Raw genomic sequence first — 26566 nt, 5'->3', positions numbered from 1 at the left:
GGATTCCAGTGTTGGAACAGCAGGAAGGAGGAAGACCAACTTCAGGGGTTCCAGTGTTGGAACAGCAGGGAGGAGGGAGACGGGGGAAGCCCCTGGAGGACCCTCTACAGATGTATCTGCATTTTTGCCCTATTTTTGCACAAGTTTATTTCAAAACAATTTTTATTGGATTATTATTATTTATTGTATTTATAAAGTGCCAACATATTACGCACTGCTGGAAAATAAATACATACAATGATACTGTACAAAGGATGACCGATGTAACATAACAAGGTTATACAAACACAGGACCAAGTTATACAAGGCAAATGGTACAAGATACATGATCATGTGATTTGGGCTGGTTAGGTAGGTCCAGTAATACAAGTACAGGCTGTCATAGGATAGAACCAAAGGATCATGTAGAATACACTAGGGAAGGGAGGACCCTGCCAATGGCTTACAATCTATGCTTATCCATCCCTAGTTGCCAGGACCATATTCTTCTTCAGGGCAGCGCTCCCGTCCATGTACAAGCGTGGCTACACAGGGCAGGCACAAGATGGCCGCTTGTACACAGAGGAAAATAAGCGTGCACAACCAACTCCAAGCTACTGCCATGGCACAGTCCATCTTGTACTTGCGCAGTGCGGTACTCTGGGGCAGAGATGGATTAAGATGTAATGTGGCCCTAGGCAAGATAGTAGATCTGGGCCCCCCCTTGTGGTCCTTTTTGGTAAGCTGAAGAGAGGTCAGATAAGGAGGCAGGTGGGCCCCTTGTGGCCTCTTACACACTACATGCGATTACGATTTTTTTTATAGTATCCAATTTTTGATTCTGATTAAAAAACGTAGCAGCATGCAGTACTTTTTTTAAAATCTGAATCAAAAATCTAATCGCATAAGAATATCAGAATCGCATGTAGTTTGCAAGAGGCCTGACACCCATTAGGCCCCAAGCACCTGCCTACATTGCCTGGTGGAAGATCCTGCTCTGCTCAGAGGGAGTGCGGCCTTACAGAGGTCCTCTGGGGGGAAGCTGTAATGTCCCACGTTTTCCTTCGATCACCCGTTCCCTGCTGCCGGTATAACACAACATCTCATCCAACTGCGGCTGCGCGCCCATGCTCGCTCCTGCGCGCATCATTGGGAGCTTACTGCGCAGGCGCAGTTCAATAAAATTTCTTACTGTGCCTGCGCAGTAAGCTCCCGATGACGCATGCGGAAGAGCAGTATTTGTTTTGTTAGACGAATATCAGACCGGGCCCGGCGTCGGGGGACAGCAGATCGTTGGAGGACGGCGTGGGACATTACAGCTGCAGGGGCCGGTAGAAGCCCCAGGTAAGTGTCTGTTTTCATTTCAACCCCCCCCCCCCAGAGAACCCCTTTAACCTCCCTGCCGTTCTAATTATTTGCTGCGCATGGCAGGGAGGGTGTTTTTTTGCATTTTTTTTTTTTGTTAGCATGTAGCTAGCCTAGCGCTAGCTACATGCTTCCCCCCTCCCTGCGGCGTCCCCCCGTATGCGCCGATCGCCGCATATGCCCATCCGGAAATCCCTTTCTGAACGGGATTTCCATGAGGGCTTCCCCCGTCGCCATGGCGATGGGTGCGATGACGTCACCGACGTCATAGGGAGTCCCGATCCACCCCTCAGCGCTGCCTGGCACTGATTGGCCAGGCAGCGCACGGGTCTCGGGGGGGGGCACCCTCTGATGCGGCGGGTAGCGGCGGATCGGCACGGAGCGGCGGCAATCGTAAGTGACACGCAGCTAGCAAAGTGCTAGCTGCGTGTATAAAAAAAAAATTATGCAAATCGGCCCAGCAGGGCCTGAGAAATCCTCCTCGGCAGGTTACCCCGAGCTGAGCTCAGGATAACCGGCAAGGAGGTTAAAGGAGAACTGTAGTGAGAGGTATATGGAGGTAGCCATATTGATTTCCATTTAAGCAATACCAGTTACCTGGCAACCCTGCTGAGCTATCTGCCTGCAGAATCACACCAGAAACAAGCATGCAGCTAATCTTGTCAGATCTGCCTGATCTGCTGCATGTTTGTTCAGGGTCTAGGGCACAAAGTATTAGAGCCAGAGAACAAAGTACAACACCAGCCTACTCCCTCACATATCCCTGTTGATCGCCTTCCTCTGGATCAACAGGGATATGTGAGGGAGCAGGCTGGTGTTGTACTTTGTTCTCTGGTTGAACTCGATGGACGTATGTTTTTTTTCAACCAAAATAACTATGTAACTAAGAGGATCAGCAGGATAGCCAAGCAACTGGTATTGCTTAAAAGGAAATCAACATGGCAGCCTCCATTATCCCTCTCACTAGGGGAATGAGGGAAGTCTCTGGATTATGCAGAGGTTTCCCTCTACTGGTAAGTATATAGCTTTTTCTGCAAATTTGCCTTCAGGTACATTAACAGCTCTGGTCCAAAGAACATCACCATTCCCCAACATCATATGCCCGTGGTGCCGTCGATTTGTGTCTCTTTCGCATCCAACAAGATTGCAATCATGGCTACTTGGGCTTCAAATTGCTACTGAGCATGCGTGTAATGTATTTCCCGCATGTGATTTGTTTTCGGTCCCGCCCCGAACGGTTCATAGGGTATTAATCTCCATTTGGTGATCCTAGTTCACGTGGTCCGCGTACGTCATGAATTATCTAGATCCCTATTGGCTGTGAGCTCGCTTTCGCAGCTGAGTTTTGTGTGCGTCTGCTGGCCAATGGGAGGGAGCCGCTTTTTATAAACTGTGAAATGAGTTGCGGCAGCGCTGGAAAAGCTGAATGCAGAGGCTTCTCTCCGCAGCTAAGGGCGAGGCTAGCCAAGGCAGGTCCGGGGCTCCATGTACGGAGAAGCGGGACCTGCTTTGAAGGCGAGGCGGTTACGTGAGGTTCGTATGTGATAACGTTTTACATACAGCTTTTAGAAATGTGCTGCCTAAACCAATTTACACGTGCGAAAGGCTCACAATAATGCTGTCATATGGAGCCCAGCATATTCTGCCTCTAGACTAAACCTTTCTGCGCTGAGACAGACTCTAATGTAAATGTGTGAAAGTTTTTAAGCTTTCATGCTGAGGAACTATTGGCTGCAGCACTAGTACATTGAACAGTTCATGTATCCCCATGGAGTTTGGGGCAGCACAGTATTGTGCACACTGCACAGAAATGCATGCAGCAGTGCAGAAGTGTGCCCATCAGATATTACAGTCTATGTCCTTGTGTATTGGATACTGGTAAAGGTTGCTGAAATCAGCTTGGCTCATGCTCTAATGCCTGACATGCACCATTCTTATTTACTGTTTATATAGTGCCAACATCTTCTGCAGCACTGTACAGAGTACATTGTCTTGTCACTTAACTGGCCCTCAGGGGCTCCCAATCTAATCCATGCCATATGTCTGTATCATGTAGTGTATGTATTGTAGCCTAGGGTCAATTTAGGGGGAAGCCAAATAACTTATCACTCTCTTGGGTGGACAGCATCCTCTTGAATAGTTAGGTTTCATATAGGTTGTAGTAAACTACGCCCACACTAGTTAACCAATCACAATGCTTCATGCTGTAGAGGGTACTGTGATTGGAGAACTATGCCTATGAGGTGTCCTGCTGGGTTCCCTAAATTAGACTAGCGCCGGAAAGAGAGCACTGCAATTAGCCTATAAAACAAGTGTCCTTGCGATTGGCAAATTGCTGGCTATCTGAAAACCTGATTGTGATTCCGCTCAGTGGAAAAAGGCTCTTAGAACAGGCTACTCAGCAAATGGCTATCAGGAGGAGCTAGGTGAGTGGGACACATCTAATTGTGAGGGTTTAAGTAGAATAACTGGAGTGGTTCCCCTTAGGGATCCAATATTGTGGATCACTGACCAGTGGTGGAGCTAAGGAGTTGTGGGCCAAGGTGCAAGTTTTACATTGTGCATTCCCCCCCCCAAGCACATCATGTATAACTATTGTAATGCTGGGAATACATGGTTCAAGCACATTTGAAATCGGCGCCGGTAGACTTGGGCGCAGGATACAGCGGTATATGGCTGATCCTGCTTCTGCACAAGTCCGGGCCGATTTAATTACTATTCCCCCTCCAGGCCGCCATGGATAGTGGGGGGGGGGGGATGAAATAATTCGGCTTCCAGCGATTGCTGGAGGCCGAATTATTATTTTTTTAGTTTCAAAACTTTTTTATTGAGTAGCAACAAAAGTTATAGAAAGACATAGAGAACCATCAAATAACAAAAGATGACGTTATCATGCATCACACAAGGTCATAATTAGCAGAATTAGGATTAACAGTTTCCAGACACGCCAAAGGCAGGAATAATCATTAAGGAAGGTGGGCTGGGACACTTCAAATGATACATAATGTCTATTGCGACAGGACAGAGCAGAATTGAAGCTAAGAGACATAGCAGTAAAGGGCTAGTGGGATCCTTTTGACGAAAAAGTGAACCTGTCGAGATCCCAGCCTATGCATCTAAAAGGTCTAGTATTATTGACTATGTGGTATGCAAATCAAGGTGTAAGAATACCAAAAATTTTAACAGGAGAAAAATTTGACTGCTCATGTTGGGACTCGGGTTTTTTGTCTACATGGTTCTGCTCAATAGTAGGAAGGATTATAATGCCTGTAAGGCATTCTGGACCCCTGGGGGTGAGTTCAGCTGGATCCATGGATGCCAGATTTTTTCAAAATGGTGAGTCCTGTCCCAGAGGTTGGCTTTAATCTTTTCGTTAATCATTGTAGTATGGATACGGGCAAGTATACATTGAAAGGATAGGGTCTGCTTGAGCCACTGCGAGGCAATATAAGTCTTGGTAGCATTCATAATGAATTGTATGAGTTTGTGTTGGGAATGGGGCATCTTTTCAGGTTGTAAGCCCAAAAGGCATATAGCTGGATCAGTTCGTAGGTGGAGTGAAAGCGTAGAATTGATTTTGCTTATTATTCTCCTCCATAGTTTAGCCACAATGGGGCAGGACCACCATATATGGTAGGTTGAGCCTGTACTGGTACAACCTCTGAAGCATAAAGCTGATCTGTCTGGGTTGAACGCATGCAGTCTCTGAGGGACAAGGAATGACCTGTGCAATACTCTCAAGGCAACCTCCATATCAGTTACACATAGACTACCTTTTGATAAGGTATCGAAGCATTGAGCCCATTGGTCGTCAGAGAGCGGTATGCCAATGTCTGCTTCCCAATCTTCTTGAAAGCGAAATTTAGAACTTGAAGGGTTGGTATTGAAAATAGTATATAATAGAGATAGAGTGCCCCTACGTAATGGGTCAGTGAGGCATAAGAGTTCAAAGGAGGTTGCCTTGATTTCTTGCCCAGGTCTGGCTAGTGAGGCGATAAAATGATAGAGCTGATGCGCCCTAAAGAGTTCAGCAGCAGGTAGGTTGTGGAGCTCACTAAGAACTCGTTTTGTAGGGACTATTCCTTTCCTGAGTGTCTTGTGCAGACATGTTAGTTCCCTCTGGGCCCACCATTTGAATAGTGCAGCGTCCTGCCCTGCTGGGAAGTCTGGGTTACCCAGGAACTCTATCAGCCGGGAGGGCCTTGATTGAAGGGGGTATTTAAACCGAACTCTCTTCCAGAGCCTCAGAGAATGTTGGGTGTAAGGAGACACTGAGCTGCCTAATGTGGAACCCACGGTATTCGACCACAAGGCCCCTCTCCAGCTTATGGGATATAACAGGCTATTTTCCAGATCTACCCAACGAGGGATGTGAGCTCCTGCATAGAGTGAGGGGAGCATTGCCAATTGTGCTGCGAGATAGTACTTGTGGAGATTTGGGACTGAGAGACCTCCCTCTTTCTTATGAAGCAGCATCATATTTTGTTTAATTCTAGGTTTCTTGTTGGCCTAAATAAACTTAAAAATCTGAGTCTGGAGAGGAGCCAGGGATCTCTTGGGAACATCGATGGGAAGAGTACGGAAGTAGTACATAATTTTGGGTAGAAGGGTCATCTTTACAGCAGTAACTCTACCTGCCCAGGAAATATTATGACTGGCCCAGGAAAGAAGGAGATTGTGGAGAGTCTTAAGTAAGGGGTGATAGTTCCACTTAAAGATTTGTGATGTATCATGCGGGATATGAACCCCTAGGTATTTGATGTAGTGGGGTTGATATTTAAATTTGAAGATACTACTAATGAAGTCGCCCATACCCCTGGGGAAGTTGCTAAACATTGCCTCAGATTTGTCATAGTTCAATGCCAAGCCTGACAGCGCTTCAAACTGCTTAAGTAGCTTTAGCAAATTTGGGATGGAAACGGCGTGATTAGTAAGGGTTAAAAGCACATCGTCGGCAAATAGGCTTAGTTTGTATTCTGTTTTGCCAATTTTGTAACCTTGAATGTCAGGATTGTGGCGTATCGCTACTGCCAGAGGCTCCATGACCATGGCGAAAATGGCTGGTGACAGGGGGCAGCCTTGACGTGTACCCCTTTGGATATTTATAGGAGTGGATGAAGTGTTGGGTAGCTTTAGGCGGGCTTGGGGGGATGAATAAAGTTGTCTGATCAGATGGGCAAAGGGCCCAGAAATACCTGCCCTAGCCAAAACCTCCAGCAAAAATGTCCAAGATATAGTATCGAAGGCCTTTTCGATATCTAAGGCAAGGGTGACCAATTGCTGGCCCGATTGGGATACATGGTGGAGTATATTAAGGGTTTTACGGACGTTATCTGAGGCTTGCCTGTGTGGTATAAAGCCTACCTGGTCTCGCTGGATTAAAGATGGTAAAAGAGCATTAAGTCGGACAGCAATAATACTAGTTAGAATTTTATAGTCTTGGTTGAGGAGGGCTATGGGCCGGTAGTTTTTGGTGTTTAGGGGATCCCGACCTTCCTTAGGGATGATAGAGATGTGGGCATCGAGAAATTCGGGATAGCTTAGGGGTTTAACTCTTAGTGTATTGAAACATTTCGTTAGGTGAGGGATTAAAATAGCTGAGAACTTTTTGTAGTACAAGGCACTAAGACCGTCTGGGCCTGGGGATTTATGGAGTTTAAGCTTTTTAATGACATCCTCAACTTCCTCCTCTGAGAAGGCTTTATTTAGGGACTTAGAGGCATCTGGAGTAAGAGTGGGTAAATTCAGGGAGGCTAGGAATTCTTGGATGTCTCCCCGCGAAGCTGTGGATTTACTACTGTAAAGATTAGTATAATACTTATGAAAAGCTTCATAGATTGAGTCCGGGTTGCTTGTGATTGTGCCTGAGGATGTCCTAATTTTATATATGGTATTAATTCTTTGCTGATTTCTTAATTTTCTAGCAAGCCATGAGTCCGGCTTGTTGGCATATCTATAGTAGCTTGCTTTAGTGAATCTTAACATTTTCTCTGCTGATTTTGCCAGAAGGACATCTAACTGGGCCCTGGTATCTCTAATTTGTTTAAGGATAAAAAGGGTAGGATTTTGTTGGTGGATATTTTGGAGGCGGAGAAGCTTGAAACGAAGGTTGTCAAGCTCTTCAAGTGAACGTTTCTTGGTGGTACAGGCTGTTTTTATCAGGAAGCCCCTGATGACAGCTTTATGGGCCATCCAGAGGGTTACAGGGGAAATATCATCCACATCATTAGAGGAAAAATAGTGATTTAGGTGTTCTGCTATATCTTGCCTAGTGGATTGATTGACAACCAAGGACTCATTAAGTCTCCACCAAGGCCGCTGAAGAGGTTTGGTGTGAAGATCTATGCTAAAGAGAAGAATGTCATGGTCCGAAAGGCTAGTGGGTATATGCCTTAGGTACTGTAGTGAGGGAACTAGGGATGAAGTCACCAAAACATGATCTAGTTTAGCATAAGTGTTGTGGATTTCAGAAAAATGAGTATATCCCCTTTTGCTGTCATAGAGCTCCCGTCAGGCGTCAACAAGGAAATTATTTTCTAGTAGCCTGGAGAGAGCAATGCGTTGCTTTTTGGAGAGTTTATCAGTGGAGGGCTTGGACTTGTCTAGCTTTTCATTCAATGTGAAGTTGAAGTCCCCACACCAAATACAAATAGTGTTGGGTCCAATCTCAAGTTTTTTTTGTAGGTCACAAAAGGTACGAAAAGCCTTTTCAGGTGGTAGGTAGCTATTAATCAGGTAGAGATTTTTGTTGTTTAAGGTACCTTTAATGGAGACAAAGCGCCCCTCTGGATCTGAATCAACAGATTCCACAACTAGGGGGAGTGTGTTCCTTATAAAGATCGAGGTTCCTCTATGCTTTTTAGTGGCCTGGGAGTGGTAAAAGGTCAGGTAGTGTTTATGAAAGTAACGTGGGCACGAGGTAGCAGTAAAATGTGTCTCCTGCAAACATATAAGATCTGGTTTGTGCCGGAGCAGGGTTATGAAGGTTTTCCTTCGTTTACTAGGGGAATTGAGTCCCCTTATGTTAAGAGAGACTAACCTCAGGGAATCCATGGTATGATAAGGAAGTGATCAACCAAGTGAGCAGATATGAGCAGTGTCCCAACATGAGCAGAGATAAATGAGTAACAAAACATCAGTAACATTAACAGTAAGATTCGAATGAACACAGAAGTCAATTGTTCTGTGCAACAACTGGGTGTGGAACCAGTTAAGGCTTGGTCGGGTTGTGGGGGGAAAGGAAAACCAATTCCTCCCACAAATCCACCAAACTGTGAGGACAACATGAATCACTTAACCGGGAAATCGGCAGCTATTAAAGAGTTTGAAATTTCTAGCCCTACTAAAGCGCCCGAAGTTAAAGAAGCTTAGGCTTGAGCTCTGGGGTGAAGGGTCTGAGGGAGAGAGGTATAGGAAGAGGGATGCATTGGGGTGAGGAGGGGGTTAGAGGGATTAGAGGAGGGGGAGAGGGAGAAAAGGGGAAAAGGGTTATGCACCCCAGGGCGTATAGTATTCATCTTAGTTATAGGTCATAGTATGCAGCTACACGTGGATAACCTGAATGGTTGCTAATAATGCAGGTTTAAAGTATGTGGGCTAGCTGCCTCCAGTCTCCCAATACCATATCAAAATAGAGTATCCCATCTTGTAGACATCTTGGGTATGTGGGAGCATTCTGTAAGCACTTCCCGAGGATCGAGGCAGGGCAGTGATCTTGCATATGCGTGATGAGCAGTGCCAATCTGTAGGTTTGTGGGAGGATAGCCAATTTCAGCAGTGGGCCAACAAACAATACATGGAACATGGAATAGTGAGTTGCCTGATCATGCAGCCAAACAGCGCGGATGTGTCCAGAGGCCACGAGCGAAAGTTCCTGGTCACCATGCCACTCTGTATGATATGCGTTGGTGACCTGAGGAGGGTGGACTCTTTGAGCTGTAAGAAAAGAAAAAGGCACTCCATTCCTGCAGAAAGCTCCAGGAGACATTATGTAATATGCATGTCAGGTTGGTCTCACTTCATAGAAGGAACATATGGCTAAAAGTCATATCCCTAGGATAAGAAAGTTGGTATCCCATAGGGACCTAAAAAGTCACAGATCAGCACAGTCAGATCAGCACAGTAATCAATAAAGTATTAAATCAGAGGAGGGGGGAAGCCCCTTCAAAGTACTTATCTCGGGGAGGCTGAAGGAGAGCTGTGGGCCGATCCCCGCCCACTTCCGACGGTTTGCCAGATTCTCTCCGGGCGTTGGACTCTGGGTGTCTCCGTGGAGGTCTCGCTCTGCACCCTTATGTTCGCGGCTTGGAGAATTTGCTTTCCATCTTCTACGGTGGTCACTCGGTGGGCCGTTCCTTGCAGAGTAAAGAGCAGGGCACACGGAAAACCCCAGGAGTAGCGGACACCCTCAGTGATTAAGGCTTGCGATATTGGACGCAGCGACCTTCTTTTTTGCAGCGTCAGCGGAGAGAGGTCTGCATACAGCTGGACTGTGTCCGGCACCCCGGGGAGCGGAGATAGATTGCGGGCTACAGCCATAATCTGTTCCTTCGTCTCATGATAGTGGAACCGGAGCACCACATCTCTAGGCAGATTAGGATTGCGAGGCTTCCCCAAAGCGCGGTGAATCCTATCCAGCCGGAACAGGGCCTGGTCCACCTGTGGGAGCATGGCTGTGAATAAGTTGAGGGCTACGGCACGGAGATCCGTATAGGTTTCAGACAGCCCTCTAATGCGAATATTGGAGCGACGTGCCCGATTTTCTTGATCTTCTTGCCTGGCTTCGAACTGATCCATGCGAGCATCGTGGGCGTCCAGCCTGCTCTTATCTTCCTTCAGAGCGTCAGCGTAGGAGTCCAGTCTCTGCTCCACCACATTAACTCTATCACCGAGTTCTTGGATATGGGCGTTGATGGCGGAGACAGCCGCGTTCAGCTCTTTTTTAAGGAGCTTATGGATCGAGTTGAGCAGAGCCGAGTTATCGGGCTTCTGCCCCCCTGGTGAGATGCTAGGCTGGGAGGATGAGTCCTCCAGGGAAGCGCTACTTGCTTGGGAGGATGAAGCAGCGGCCATCTTTGAGGCCTGGTCCTTCTGCTGGCGTGCAAGGAGCTTCGGGAGCGGGCCCTCGGAATGCGCGGATTTGTTCTTGTTCTTCTTCGGCTCTGACATATCCCAGAGGCTTTGGGCTACTAGGGGTTAGCCTAGCACGGCCAGAAATGCAGTAATTTGCCGATAAGTTCCCGGTCAGTCACGGAGCTCAGCGGACCTGCATCCAGTCACGCCGGCGTCGCGCATGCGCCTGAATTATTATTTTTTTAAGCAACCTCGGCTCAGTCTTCTGACGGAGCCGACGTTACTCACTGAGCGCTGCAATAGGAGTGATTCCTATTGTAGTCTATGGAGGTGCCGGCTGCGCCCAAATCTAGCAGCGCTGAAAAGCACTGCTCCACATGGTTCGTTTCTGGCACCTGATTCTCCTCTCGCTTGTTTTTGCCACTTGATTCTGCAGTCAATTCTCTTATCTTCTGCTTGTTTATCTTTTTCCGTTCACTTCTATCAGAAATCGAGTGGCGAAAGGGAGATCGGACATATCGGAAATTATCTATCGAACCATCTAATCACCTCAAAAACTAACAGTGTATTCCCAGCATTATGGTGCACCAAGAAGTGCCAAGAACATCCACAGTGGCAGAGGGGCAAGAAGGGGATGGGGAACAGTTTGTTAATGATTACTACTATTCAAATCTTCTATAGAAGAGATTACCAGCACAGTGCCAATAAAGAGCTAATAATGCAGTTGAGGGAGAGCCCTTGGGGGCCCTCTGGCCTAAGCGTCCCTGGGGCTATCGCAACCTCTGCATCCCCTATTGCTAAGCCACTGTCACTAACAATGCTGTAGGATACCTGTACTCACTAGATTGTCACACGGTGGCATAGGTGGATGTGCTGTTCTTTCTGTAAGTGGATACATGGAAATCTTGGATAACTGAATTTTTATTTTTTTTATTTTTTTTTATATTTAAGGACTTGAAAGGGTTATTTTATTGAAATCTACACACGGATTTCCTTTAGAAATGCAGTCCTACAGTGATGCTCCAATGGAGGAGGGTAAAATGTTGACTGTTGTGGAAAGAAGTCGCAAGACGAAAGGGAACGAAAACAGTTTACCTCCTCAAGCATGTCTAATGCAGAACAAGTCAAACCAGAAGACCCTTCTGATAGGCCCTCAGAAAAGCAGGCTTCCAGTTCTGTCCAAAGCCAAACCACCACCAAATTTCCAGAAAATGCATCAGACTTGGCAAACTCATTTTCAGAAGGTAAGAATGAGAAAATAAGTCAGTTGTATTTGAAGCACGTCTTTGCTTTTAAAGGACAAGTCTGAGGAATAAAAAAAAAATTACTTACCTGGGGCTTCCTCTAGCCCCTGGCAGCCGATGTGTCCCTTGCTGCAGCTCCGCTCCCTGCCAGTGTCCCGGGGACCCCTCAGTTACAGATGCCGACCTCGCCAGGTTGGCATCTCCTGTGCGAGTGCCGCTCGTGAACGTGTTCTTGTGGTCTGGAGCGTTCTGCGCAGGTGCGGTACTTCTGCGCCTCTGCAGAACACTCTAGACCACGTGAGCACGAGCGGCGCAGGCACAATAGATGACTACCTGGCGAGGTCAGCATCTGCAATGGAGGGGGCCCTGAGCCACTGGAGCTGCAGCGACGGACAGATCAGCTGCCAGGCAGCCCTAGGTAAGTAGATCTTGTTTTTGTTTTATTCCTCGGATGTGTCTTTCAAAGGGAACCTTAACTGAATTAAAAAAAAACAAACAAACAAGTTTAACTTACCTGGGGCTTCTATTAGCACCCTGTGCCTGCACTGGGACAAAATGATCCCCTGGTACAGATAAGGGGCCGGTATTGTTTACTCTTTACCAAATAGCTGTGGGTATGCTTGTATGCATTAACCATTATTTGTGACACAGTAGTTTCAAAACTAATTTGTTTTATTTTTCATAGGGAAAAGCTGTAAGTAAAAGATCGTGCACTCGTCCACAGCCTTTTAACTTTTCTCAGAAGGTTGAACGCCCCCGAGTGCAAATGATAACAGAGGTGGAAGCTGCTGGCGCTTTGACCACTGGGCAGCCAACTTGTAAAAGCCGAGAGCCTTTGGCAGAAGTTGTCCTACACCAGAACAATAAGGAATCTGAAGTTCAGGAAAAAAAGGGTGTGTATCGTCAGAACTTTAAAATATATTCGGCAACAGTTTGGAAGAGGTCACATGGCACGTGACCATTGTTTTTAACCTCCTGGGCGATAATCCCGAGCTGAGCTCGGGGTAAGCTGCCACGGATGATTTCTCAGCCCCTGGTGGGCCGATTTCCACGCTTTTTGCTTTGTTACACGCAGCTAGCACTTTGCTACAAGCCGATCGATGCCGATTCGCTGCTACCCGCCGCGTTAGAGCCCCCCAGACCCCGTGCGCAGCCTGGCCAATCACCAGTCATCCCGATCGTCGCCATGGCGACGGGGAAGCCAAACAGGAAATCCTGTTCTGAACGGGATTTCCTGTTTGCTCTGATCGCCGGAGGCGATCTGAAGGGGTGGGGGGATACCGCTGCACAGCGGCTATCATGTAGTTAGGGCTAGGCTAGTTACATAATTTAAAAAAAAAAAAGAAATTGCTGCGCCGCCTCCCTGGCGATTTTATTGTATCGCCAGGGAGTTTAATGAGGCCAATGCACACTACAATCCGGTGCCTGCACTGCTAAAATTTACTTTGAGTCTTATGACTAGTGACCGGATGTTCATAGGAGTCAATGGAGTGTCTGCTAAAATTGCTTGTCAGCTCCAAGAAAGTTTCTCAAGTGTTTGAATTGTAGTGGTTTTTAGCATTTCCTGTGTGATTGACCCTCCGTCATGTAACTCTCCTGTATACGGTGCAGCCACCATATCCTGTCTACACTCACCCCAACTTTAACAAGTGCGTCATGTCTGTCTCCCTTCTCCCATGTAAGCATGGTGGCATGTGCAGTTTTTGTAGTTGGGCTTTCTTCCAGTCCAGAGTGCGAGGGATGGGATTTAAAGCAAACCTGAATTAAAACCAAACTCAAGAGGTAAATATATGTGTAGTAGCAATGGGGTCTAGATTTTTCCTGGTGTCTCCTATAGGGCTGGTTCACACTGCAGGCGCTTTTTAAAGAGAACCCGAGGTGGGATTTAATGTTAGTAGGGCACAGAGGCTGGTTGTGCATACTATCACCAGCCTCTGTTGCCATACAGTGTGCCCCCAGCCCCCCCCCCCCCCCCCCATTCTCTGCTTTCCCCCGTAATAAAAACCACTGTGCTAGCGCCATGCACCTTGTTTACCTTTGTGCCATTCAGCGTCGCTCCCCTGCCTCCTCTAGATCGCTGCTCCCCGCCCGAGTCCCTTCCCTCCTGCTGATTGGATTGCGTTTGCGTGTTCATGAATAAAGCAGTAGTGTCTGAATAACACCATAAACAAGCATGTGCAGCATGCAGTTAGTAAAGACTTAAACTGTTCATGCGCAGAGCGCTCCCAGTTATCAGAGCATGATCATGCAGGCATGTGCTCAGGACTGAACATGCATAGTAGCACACTAGACTGCATCCTTTCTGAGGGGGCAGTGGCACAACTAAGGTGGACCTGGAGGACACTGAGGGATGTTAGACTATGGGGAGGCTTACCCTATGGGAGGCTTTCTTTAACACTTGACCTCTATAACATGTTATACTCCTGGCTTTCTTTAATTCAGCTCTGTTCAGCATCTGGCCTCTCATTAGATTGCTGCATCTCTTGCTAATGACATTGACTCCTTCAGTTCTGCGGTGTGGCAGGGCATGTACACATATATGTAAGTTAGTTGGTGAGAAGGAGCTGAGTAGTCGTGTAATCCCTAGTTTTGTTCAGCTTTGGGACCTGATGCAGAATTTTACATGATTTTTTCAGAAATCTGAAAAACGTGTCCATCAGAAATTATAGGAGGTTTGATCTGGGTTCTTTGCCTGGAGCATTATATATATTGACACGCATCTCTATTTTGACTTGTGAATTTGTGTTTTCTCAGGTGGCGGTGAGTTGGAGTTCAAGGCTGATCCAGCTGCCCTGGCTAGCATTCTATCAAATATTGGTGTACCGATTGCCCCTGCTGGTAAAGTCAGCTTGGCTCAGAGGGTGCCTGTGAGAGCTGCCTCAATTGCTCCTCCATTGAGCAACAGCAGGAACGCAGTAAGTGTATGTACCTAAACTGATCATGCTTCTACTCACTGGTCTGCACTGCTTTGGGATCTCTCTAGCCTGTCTACCTCAATCTTCTTACTACGACCCCTGTAGTGGCTCACGTCATGAGGCACCACTAGAGGGTGTCATAGCGATGAGACTGGTACTCGCAAGTAAAGAGGAATTCTGGCAGTAAGGATCAGTGAGTGGAAGTAGCATGCACTGCTCTGCATATCCTGATGGGGACACATGCATCAGGACTACATGACGCTCTGCTGAGGGAAGACAGGTGCTCTGCTCCAATTGCCATATTGCGGTGGTTTCTGCATATGGGAGGGGGGGGGGGGGGGGACACTACATCCACATGACTCTTTGAGCTCAAAAACTTGGTATTGTTCCTTTTTAAGGGTCAAACTTCCTGGCCCAAAGAAGATAGATACAGATGTCTTGAAAGTCATGTGGGGAAGGTCTAGGTGCTGACCCAAAATTCTAATGCCATGTTGGCAGACCAGGTTTAAAGGCCAAAGTTTCTATGCTCTCAAAATATTGTCATCTGCTTTTTGGGTGTTTTTGGGGCAACCTCCACAAATCTATTGTTTTCCCACATTCAGACTGCTATAAATATTTTAGTCCAAATGCTCTGGAAAACACCCACAATTAGTACTCACTGGTGCAGGATCTGGTTAGCTAGGCCATAGTAGAGAGAAGGAAAGGATCCACCTGCTCATTGAGTTCTAAAAGCCGGTATTCTTTATTGGAGAATGGAGCTAAATCCACACAGTAACAATAGACCCATAATAATAATTTGTAGACCAATAAGTTAAGGTAGAATGTTTTACCTTCAGGAGTACTTTAATGAAAAGGTTTTACTTTAATTTCAGATTGACTCCTTTTTTTTTTTTTTTTTTTTTTTTTTTTTCGGTACTTGTGGTGGTTACTAGTTTTCACTTGTTTCCTTTTTAATAAAATAGATGCTGAGAAGTTCAATGTACACAATGCCGAACAGCCATATTGCACCTTATAATCTGGACCGGATATCCTGCATCCCTAAACTGACTGCAGAAGGTATTATTATTATTATTATTAGTATTAGTATTTTTATAAGGCACCAACATATTAACCATTTAACGGCAATCTACCGTATTAAAATGTCATGCTTTTGCCTGTTAATGGCAACATGACTTTTTAATACGTCGCGCGTCCCCGCTGCCGCTCTGCACGTGTGCGCGCCGCTACCGCCGCAATTTCCGTCGGGATCCCGTGCTGAGTGATTGGGGAAGAGGACCGAGCAGTCCTCTACCCCAATCGCACTGCCTGGAGTGAATGGACGCGACCGTTTAATGTTTAATTTTAAAACTATAATGGCTGAAAACTGAGAAATTTTTTGTTTTTTGTTTTTTCCATTAAAATGCATTTAGAATAAAAAAAATTCTTAGCAAAATGTACTACCCACGGAAAGCCTAATTGGTGGCGAAAAAAAACAAGGTATAATTTTCTTGTGATAAGTTGTAATAAAGTTATTAGGGAATAAAAGGAAGGAGCACTGACAAGTGAAAATTGCTCTGGTCCGTTAGCGTAAAAACCCTTGGGGGTGAACTGGTTAAGCAGCGCTGTACATTAAGGTTACAGGCAATATTTAGGGTTGACATACAGCAATAAGACAATACAGGAATACAAGAAAAAAAACAGATCACACAGCACAGTGAGTACAAGTCGAGCTCACTCAGATCCATAGGATGGATGGATGGTAACATGAAGAGGACACTGCCCGAAGGCTTACAATCTAGAGGGAGAGGTGGGGATACAAAGGTAGGGGACCAGAGTTCAGCTGCGGGTTTAGAGCACTAGTGTGGGGGGGGGGGGTGTTAGGCCATAGCAAAAAGGTGAGTTTTGAGAGCCTTCTTGAAGATGTTTGAGGGGAAACCCTAATGGGGGAGATAGGGAGTTCCATAGTGTTAGAGCAGCTCTTGAGAAGTCCTGGAGGCGTGCATGGGATTGGGTGATGCGGGGTACAGTCAGGCGAAGTTCATTGGAGGAGCGGAGTGAGCAACTAGGTTTGTACCCCTGGGTAAGATTGAAATGTAGGTTAGACAGGTTTTGTGGACAGATTTTGTAGGCCAGACACAGTATATTGAATCTGATTCTGGACTGAATAGGAAACCAGTGGAGGGATTCACAAAGGGGAGCTACCATGGTGGAGCGATGGGAGGAGTGGTTAATTCTGGCTGCTGCATTCATGACGGACTGCATTGGGGCAATTCGGGTCATGGGGAGACCAGACAGAAGGGGGTTGCAGTAGTCAAGGCGGGAAATTATGAGGGCATGGATGAGGAGTTGGGTGTTGGCAGAGCTCAGGAAAGGGCTGATCTTGCAGATATTATGGAGGTGGAAGTTGCAGGACTTTGTGAGGTTTTGAATGTGGGGGGTGAAGGAGAGTGCGGATTATAGGGTGTCACCCAGACACCGGGCTTTAGGTTAAAGGTGACATTCACATCTGGGAGGGTCAGGGATGGCCGGTGTAGGAAGATCATAAATTCTTTTTTTGTCCATGTTTAGTTTCAGGAACCTAGCAGACATCCAGTAGGAGATGGCTGATAGGCAGGAGGAGACCTTGTTTATGGTAGTGGTGGATAGGTCAGGGGTATGGAGATAGATCAGGGTGTCATCTGCATGCAGATGATGATTAAAACCCATAGAGGAGATAACCTTGCCAATAGAGGATGTGTATAGGGAGAACAGTAGGGGGCCAAGGACCGAGCCTTGGGGGACTCCTACCGAGAGGTGGTTGGGGCTAGATGCGTACTCATTGAAGGAGGTCTAGAAGGAGCAGTTGGAGAGGTAGGATGAAAGATGGGCCAGGGTGAGGTCATGAATTCCCATAGACTGGAGGAGTAGGGGATATTCAACTGTCAAAAGTTGCTGAAAGGTCAAGGAGGAGGAGAATGGAGTATTTGCCTTCGGCTTTAGCTAAGGTGAGGTCATTGACCACTTTGAGAGCTGTTTTGGTTGAGTGGGCAGGCCGAAATCCGGATTGCATCGGGTCTAGCAGGGAAGTTGTCATTGAGGTGCTGGGTCAGGCGTTTGTGAACCAGATGCTCAAGGTGTTTTGAAGAAAGGGGGAGGAGAGCGATAGGGCGGTAGTTGGGAGGGTAGTGAGGGGTCAAGGGAGGGTTTCTTGAGCAAGGGTAGTACAATGGCCTGCTTGAAGTCTGAGGGTTTAAGCAAGGAGTTGAAAGTGCCAAAGAGACGCCGGGGGTTGGAAACTTGTGCTCCGATGAGCTTGGTGAAGTATTCTTGCTTGGCATCAGCAAGCGCAGTGTGGAAATGTAGCAGGTTAGCCTTGTACTGTAGGAAATCCTGATTAAAGAAAATCTGTATTGTTAAAATCACACAAAAGTAAACATACCAGTGCGTTAGGGGACATCTCCTATTACCCTCTGACACAATTTCGCTGCTCCTCGCCGCATTTAAAAGTGGTTAAAAACAGTTTTAAAAAGTTTGTTTATAAACAAACAAAATGGCCACCAAAACAGGAAGTAGGTTGATGTACAGTATGTCCACACATAAAATACATCCATACACAAGCAGGCTGTATACAGCATTCCTTTTGAATCTCAAGAGATCATTTGTGTGTTTCTTTCCCCCTGCAGCTATCTTCCACTGAAGTGTCAGGCTGTTTCTTCCTGCAGAGTGCAGACAGCTCTGCCTGTATGTAACTCCTCAGTATGTGAAAGCCCAGCCAGCTCAGAGGACGATTTATCCAGCTTGTAAAAGAAAAGAGAGAAGAGAGAAGCTGCTCTAATCTAAATAATACACAGGCAGTGTGCATAGAGGGGCCTGGAAGGGGGAGTTCATAGCAGAACCACAACACTGAAGAACTTGGCAGCCTTCCAGACACAGGCTGACAAGTCTGACAAGAGAGAGATAAGTTGATTTATTACAGAGACTGTGATAGTACAAAGTGCTACAGTAAGCCAGAACACATTAGAATAGCTTTTGGAACTTGTAGGATGATAAAAAACAGGATGCAATTTTTGTTACGGAGTCTCTTTAAGTAGAGTTTTCCTCCATTTCTGTTCAGTGACACGTGTTGCCCTTTAAAGAGTCTGAAGCGAGAATAAATCTCGCTTCAGACCTCATAGATAGCAGGGGCACGTGTGCCCCTGCTAAACCGCCGGGATCCCGCGGCTTAACGGGGGTCCCTGATCCCCCAAATCCCCCTCCGTAATGCGGGGGAGCGCTTCCTGGTTGGGGCAGGGCTAACCGCCGCAGCCCTGCCCCACACGCGTCTGTCAGCGCGTATCTCCGCCTCTCCCCCGCCCCTCTCAGTCTTCCTTCACTGAGAGGGGCAGGGGAGAGGCGGCAATGCACCGCTGATAGACGCGAATGGAGGCAGGGCTGCAGCCGTTAGCCCTGCCTCCAGGAGCGACCAAGTCTGCAACCAAGTGTCGCAGTTGGGGGTTTGGGGGTGAAGGGACCCTCGTTCAGCGGCGGTTTAGCAGGGGCACACGTGCCCCTGCTAACTATGAGCTCTGAAGCGAGATTTATTCTCGCTTCAGTCTCTTTAAAGGTTGCGAGTATGGGTGGTGCGCCAGGGCTGGGGGTTAGGGGGGGGGGGGGGCGGATGCGGCAGATCATTGGGGGAGCAGTTTCTTCTATATAGAAGTTATATGTGGGATGGCAGATGTATTCATCTTGTATGCTGCAATATAATGGGGTTCAGAAGAACGATTTATCAATTAGAATTTCTTACCTAACTTTTATTCTGGTCAACTTTGTTTTATAGTTGAACACTTTCTTGTGCCATTATAAAAAGGTTTGACAAAGTTTCTCAGTTATGTAATTTTAAATGACACTAACCGCTTTTTTTTTATCATACCTGAAGTGAAGGTTTGCATGTGACAAATATGTTTGTGTAATAGCAATCATCCTTGGATGATTTACTCTTTACTGCGCACGAGCGAGCGCCCTCTCCCGTGGCGGGAGATTCAAATCGTGGAACCTGCGGGGGAACGAGGACACCAGGAGAGGAAGGCTCATTAGGACCCAGAGCCTTCCCTCTCCTTAGGCAAGTATCAGATTTTTATTTTAATTTAGGCTTCAGATTCGCTTGAAGTAACCCCTATGATTGGGCAATAAAAAAATGATCTACTGAATTTATCTGTGCTGCTCCAAAGTGGGTCGCCAGTGAGTCAGAGGATCCCTGTGTAGTGGAGAGTACATTTAAACAGACACTGAAGCGAAAAAAAAAATGATGATATGACTTGTATGTGTAGCACAGCTAAGAAATAAAACATTAAGATCAGATACATCAGTGTAATTGTTTCCAGTACAGGAAGAGTTGAGAAACTCCAGTTATCTCTATGCAAACAAGCCATTAAGCTCTCCGACTAAGTTAGTTGTGGAGAGGGCTGTTATCTGACTTTTATTATCTCAACTGTTCCTGGACTATCTACTTTTCCTCTGCTAGAGGAGAGGTCATTACTTCACAGACTGCTCTAAATGACTCATTTTGAATGCTGATTGTTGTGTAATCTGCACATATTATAGAATGATGCAATGTTAGAAAAACACTATACCTGAAAATAAAAGTGTGAGAATATTTTCTTTGCTGCTAATCTTCTAGTAATTATTAATAGTACACAACCAATTCACTATATCATATTTTTTTTTTTCGCTTCAGTGTCTTTAAAGTTAACCAATAACCATTTTTAGCACCCAGGGCATCTCAATAGTACATTAATAATGCATACCAACAATGTTACATAGTTATTTGGGTCGAAAAAGACATACGTCCATTGAGTTCAACCAGAGAACAAAGTACCACAGCAGCCTGATCCCTCACATATCCCTGTTTATCCAGAGGAAGGCAAAAAACCCTTACAAGGCATGGTCCAATTAGCCCCAAAAGGGAAAAAAATCCTTCCCGACTCCAGATGGCAATCAGATAAAATCCCTGGATCAGCATCACTGGGCATTACCTAGTAATTGTAGCCATGGATGTCTTTCAACGCAAGGAAAGCATCTAAGCCCCCTTTAAATGCAGGTATATAATTTGCCATAACTACTTCCTGTGGCAATGCATTCCACATCTTCATCGCTCTTACTGTAAAGAATCCTTTCCTAAATAAATGGCTAAAACGTTTTTCCTCCATGCGCAGATCATGCCCTCTAGTCCTTTGAGAAGGCCTAGGGACAAAAAGCTCATCCGCCAAGCTTTTACAATTGCCCTCTGATGTATTTATACATGTTAATTAGATCCCCTCTAAGGCGTCTTTTCTCTAGACTAAACAAACCCAGTTTATCTAACCTTTCTTGGTAAGTGAGACCTTCCGTCCCACGTATCAATTTTGTTGCTAGTCTCTGCACCTGCTCTAAAACTGCAATATCTTTCCTGTAATGTGGTGCCCAGAACTGAATTCCATATTTCACATGTGGCCTTACTAGAGAGTTAAACAGGTGCAATATTATGCTAGCATCTCGAGTTTTTATTTCCCTTTTTAATGCATCCCAAAATTGTATTCGCTTTAACTGCAGCGGCTTGGCATTGAGTACGATTATTTAACTTGATGAGTACTCCCAAGTCCTTCTCCAAGTTTGATGTCCCCAACTGTGTTCCATTTATTTTGCATGGTGCTAGACCATTGGTACAACCAGAATGCATGACTACATTTTTCAACATTGAATTTCATCTGCCATGTATGTGCCCATATAGCCATCCTATCCAGATCCTGTTGCAATATATCACTATCTTCCTGAGAGTTGATGATTCTCCACAATTTTGTATCATCTGCAAATATAGCAACATTGCTTTCTACTGCATCTACTAGGTCATTAATAAATAAATTGAAGAGCACTGGACCCAGTACAGACCCCTGTGGGACTCCACTGCTAACAGTCATTTTGAGTACGATCCATTGACCTCAACTCTGTTTTCTGTCCATTAGCCAGTTCTCTATTTATGCACACAGACTCTTCCCCAGTCCTTGCATCCTCAACTTTTGCACCAGACTTTTGTGGGGACCAGTGCAGAAGGCCTTTGGAAAGTCCAAGTATATCACAACTACAGCTTTCCCAATATCCACATTGGCGTTCACTACCTCATAAAAGCTGAACATGTGGCTCATTAATAAAAAGTCAGCTTTGCATCTTTTTTACATTTAATACTTTAGCAGAGTGTTGTATCGGCCTACCTTTGAGGCCTGCTGACCTGCAGGCATATAAGGATTGATGTAATTATTTTATTGTACACATTAGCAGAGCGCAAACAAAGCTTTCATCAGCGGGTGCGGGAGGTCAGATTGGACACTGCTTTTAGGACTGGTTCACACTGGGGTGATCAACAAAGCGCTGCTACAATGTATCCCTATGGATTCATTCACACTGTGGAGGTTGTCATTTTGATTGCAAACGCGCTGCATTCAGCGTTTCGGGCTCTGTGCTCTGTGATTCTTCTGTTTGAACGGGCATCACAAGCCCAAATCACGAGATTTGGCCTGCCGTATCTCGGACGCAGATGCATTTGCCGTAAAGTGCCCAATGTGAACCAGCCCTTAACCATTTCACCCCAAGGCGGTTTTTACCCTAACGGACAAGAGCAATTTTCACCTTTCTGTGCTCATCCCTTTCATTTGCCAATTGCTTAATCGATACTAATCACAATGAAATGATCTATATCTTGTTTTTTTTTTCACCTCCAATTGGGCTTTTTGGGATTGCTATTTGTTTTCAGTAATTACTTTATTTTCTATGCATTTTAAAGGGAAATGCAAGAAAAAAATGAACAAATACACTTTCTCCAATTTCATCCCCTATGGTTTTAATATAAACGCTGCTTTACTCTACATAAAACCCACACATTTTATCTGCCTATTTGTCCTGGTTATTACAAGATTTTTTAATTATGTCCCTAGTAGAAAGCATGGTGACATGGAAAGCATGGAAATAAAGGTGTATTTTTTTTCTTTGGTGGTTTTTTTTCCCCTCACTGTTTTCACATGCACGGGAATGCACGTACACCCGCGGGAGTGCGCATACGTACGTGCACAGCGGAAGCAGCACTGTCTGACTTATAAAACATCCTGGAGCCATTAAGAGGCTCTAGCAGGACGTTTTATAAGTCGGCATGTCAGTAAGTAGTTAGAGTCTACAGAAGTCATAGATGCAATCTTTACATCTTCTCCTGGATAAATGGGCAGCTAGAAGGGGAGGGGGGAACATGATCACTCCTATAGCATTTAGAAACCAGAAGAAAAGTGGTACTTTGTTCCCTTTAAAAAAAATAAAAATTGTCTTCCATCTCAGTCCAAGCAGCTGAGCGGTCCGGCGAAGAGCTACAGCTGTATCTCTCCTCTACCACGGCTGCACTCCAGCCCCCTGTTAGCAGCAGCTGTGTTGCCGCTCTGACCTCGCTCCCCTGCTGGTAACAGACCTATGTGACCCGCCATGGCTGCTAATTGCATATCACTGGCCAAATGACACTAATTACATAGCGGCCTATGGCTGCACCCAACGTTTTTACCTGGTTGGCTAACTGGATGCTCCTTGTACCATGGATGATAGGATCCCTGAAATGCACCAATAAAGTATCAGTTATGACAAATTATTTTCAAATACTTTTTTGCTTTTAATACTATTTGAAAGATTGCTTGGTACTTATCCGTTAGCCGGGCGCATCCTCTAGGTGGCGACAACTCCACCAGAGTTACATCTTTCCCTACTATCCATGGCGGCCTGGAGAAGGAATAGTGATTAGCGCCACCTGCCGGATGCGCCCGGCTAACGGATAAGTACCGATTGCTTTTTGCCCCCTGAAAATTGAGTCTTTCCTTCAGTTTGACTTGCAAGAAAGTGTTGCTGCACCTTTTGCTGTGATAAGAAAGTTCTCCCAGGCAGTCTTTTGTTCCTCAAAGTAACTGTTTGGACCTGTCAGTCAAGATGTATCTACTAGTAATGTATTTCCAACTAATTTGAGGGCCTTAGTCTGACTTATAACTTAAGGGAGTCTGGACACTTTTGCTGCTGCTATCTTTAGAAGAACAAAAATCAGTTGGGTATAAATTGCATATCTAATTTTCCATGCTTATCTAACTAGATTTACACTTTTTTTGGGATTGTACATACTGATGAGCTAAGTTACAACAGTTTTGTCATTGTGTAAAATGTATCTGGTGTCTTTAAAGCTATCCTTTGTCAAGCTTAATGCTGGGTACACACGTTGCGATTTCCCGCTTGATCCGCGGGATCGATTGGATTGATTCCATTATTTCCAACATGTTCGATCGTGTTTCAATGGATACAGCCGCCTATTTTGCATACTTAATATGCAAAATCGACGGCTGTATCCATCGAAACACAATCGAACATGTTGGAAATAATCGATTCGATCCCGCGGATCGAGTGGGAAATTGCAACGTGTGTATCCAGCATAAGACTTGTACACATGCTAGATGACACTTGGCCAGGGTGGCCAATAAAGACTGCGTCTACAGAGTATATTGCATCGATAAAGTTCCCCCCCCCCCCCCCCCCCCCCGACATCTCAGCACACTATCAGACTGGCGCATGAAGCTCCTCGCTTGCCGCTCAGACAGATCTGTACAGAGTCAGTCCTACACTGTTTACTGAGGCATTGTGTTCTGATCCTTGCTGGGTGACTTGTCTGTATGAGGCTTAAAACTGAACTGGATCTACCAAAAGCCCTCAAACCCTCCTCTGGTGCAAAGTTAGCACCATCAGGTGTGGCCTTTGACATCTGCCCACCCTCACTGCTACAGTATCGCCACTTATCGCTGCAATTCCTAAGCTTAAACCTGCTCACGCAAAGGTAGTGGTCAAAAGCAATGCGTTTATTATGGTTACCGCTTGATCATTGCTTTTTGTGGTATGCATTTTGACTTCTACAACTGTGTCTAGACCCTAACCGTATGAATTATTTTTCAGTCAAAGGCCAGAAACCGTTGCTTAGACATCACACATTGAAGAACACCACTGTAAAGGAGCCTGCAGCGGTAAAGAAAGTTGAACTTCATTTACAGGTTAATAGAGCTAAACTTCCACAGATTTTCTGTCAACATATTGTCTCTGGGAATTTTTTGAAAATGCACTACCCAGAGTTGTCAGTTTACATCATTTGTGCTTTTGTAGTCTTTTGTGCTTTTGTAGAGTTAGTTTTAAAATATTTGCAAGGTACCAAACCTGTCTGTCTAAAATCAAGGCCATTATAAAATTGGAGCTGAAAACCTATGAATCCATTTCTGAATATGTGCAGTTTACCTGCTCGTCACCTTGCACCACTAGATGGTAGATCAAATTCAAGCAGAGATCTAATATAATTCACGCTGCTGCTAGCTTTGTACTGCTCACTACAGTACATGGGTAATGAAGCTGTTGATGGGTTAGTATTGATTTATAAAGCACCAACCTATTTCGTGGCACTGTACAAAATAAGAAATGAACATGGGGTGCATAATACAAACAAACACAGAACATTTATATCGCGCTTTTCTCCTGGAGGACTCAAAGCGCCAGAGCTGCAGCCACTAGGACGCGCTCTATATGCAGAAGCAGTGTTAGGGAGACTTGCCCAAGATCTCCTACTGAATAGGTGCAAGCTTGCTTAAAGAGAACCCGAGGTGTGTTTAAAGAATGTTATCTGCATACAGAGGCTGGATCTGCCTATACAGCCCAGCCTCTGTTGCTATCCCAAACCCCACTAAGGTCCCCCTGCACTCTGCAATCCCTCATAAATCACAGCCGTGCTGTGAGGCTGTGTTTACATCTGTAGTGTCAGTCTCAGCTGCTCCCCTGCCTCCTGCATAGATCCGGTCCCTGCCCCCGTCCCTTCCCTCCAATCAGCAGGGAGGGAAGGGATGCAGGCGGGGACTGGAGTTATACAGGAGGCGGGGAGAGCAGCAGACTGACACTATAGAGATAAACACAGCCAGCTCTGACAAGCTGTTTGTCAGCAGCGTGGCTGTGATTTATGAGGGATTGCAGAGTGCAGGGGGACCTTAGGGGGGTTTGGGATAGCAACAGAGGCTGGGCTGTATAGGCAGATCCAGCCTCTGTATGCAGATAATAATCTTCAGACCCACCTCGGGTTCTCTTTAAGAGGCAGAGCTGAGATTTGAACCCAGGTCTCTTGTGTCAGAGGCAGAGCCCTTAACCATTACACTATCCAGCAAATGGAATACGCTAATATACAAAATACATAATCAGTGACAAAATACAGAATTGATACAAAATACACAATTGGCAAGGACAGTGACAAAGGTAACATGATGAATAAAATGTATAATTCCAGGACAGAGGGTGGAGAGTGATGGATGTGTTTGTGAGAGGGCATTCCAAAGGAGGGGTGAAGTACGTGCAAAATCTTGTATACGTGAATGCGAGAAGGTAATTCTAGAGGACGACAACAGCAGGTCATGTGCAGATCTGAGATAACGATTGGGTTGGTATCTTGAAACTAGGAAGATGTGCAGAGAAGAGATGTTGGAGAGCTTTGTAGGCTAGGGCTAATGCCTAGTACACGCCATACATTTTTCTGTTAGATTCTTCTGTTGTGCTAGGTACACACCATACAATTTTGTGTTAGATGGTTCGATAGATAATTTCCAACATGTCCGATCTTCTTTTCAATCATTTTTCTAATCTATTTCTCATAGAAGTGAATGGAAATAGATAAGAAAAGATAACAGGATCGAGTCGGAAATCGGTCGGACAGAAAATCGACAAATGTATCGTGGGTACCTAGCATTAGATTTTTCTGTAGACTGTACCTTTTATCTCTGGTGCATTGTCTTCTGGTTATCTCCTGTTGATTAGAACAAAGCCAAATCAAGAAATAAAGGACAGCCTCCATATACCTCTCACTTCAGGTTTCCTTTTAAAGGACCACCATTGCAGAAAAAAAGAAAAATGTCTACACATCCATCTGAGATGTATATTTGTCCCAGAGTAAGAGGCACTGTATATTGCCTTTTTTTTCTGTTGCTT

General features: G+C 45.6%; 1 protein-coding gene across 3 annotated transcripts in view; it reads left to right on the top strand.

Moving 5' to 3' along the window:
- The first annotated feature begins 2665 nt into the window (after positions 1-2665).
- Positions 2666-26566, top strand: part of TROAP (trophinin associated protein) — a 46019-nt gene continuing 22118 nt past the window's right edge. The window contains exons 1-6 of one of the 3 annotated variants that reach the window (XM_068267668.1): positions 2666-2877; positions 11416-11660; positions 12346-12553; positions 14415-14575; positions 15538-15631; positions 24509-24603. In XM_068267668.1, the coding sequence (XP_068123769.1) occupies positions 11418-11660; positions 12346-12553; positions 14415-14575; positions 15538-15631; positions 24509-24603 (801 nt within the window). In that variant the 5' untranslated portion in view covers positions 2666-2877; positions 11416-11417. Of the gene's footprint in view, positions 2878-11367; positions 11661-12345; positions 12554-14414; positions 14576-15537; positions 15632-24508; positions 24604-26566 lie in introns of all 3 variants that reach the window. The other 2 variants (XM_068267669.1, XM_068267667.1) reach the window with 2 other exon arrangements.

This window comes from Hyperolius riggenbachi, chromosome 2 (assembly GCF_040937935.1).
Source record: "Hyperolius riggenbachi isolate aHypRig1 chromosome 2, aHypRig1.pri, whole genome shotgun sequence".
NCBI lineage: Eukaryota > Metazoa > Chordata > Amphibia > Anura > Hyperoliidae > Hyperolius > Hyperolius riggenbachi.
The sequence above is the reverse complement of the archived record's forward strand: the minus strand, read 5'-3'. Positions and strand labels throughout refer to the sequence as shown.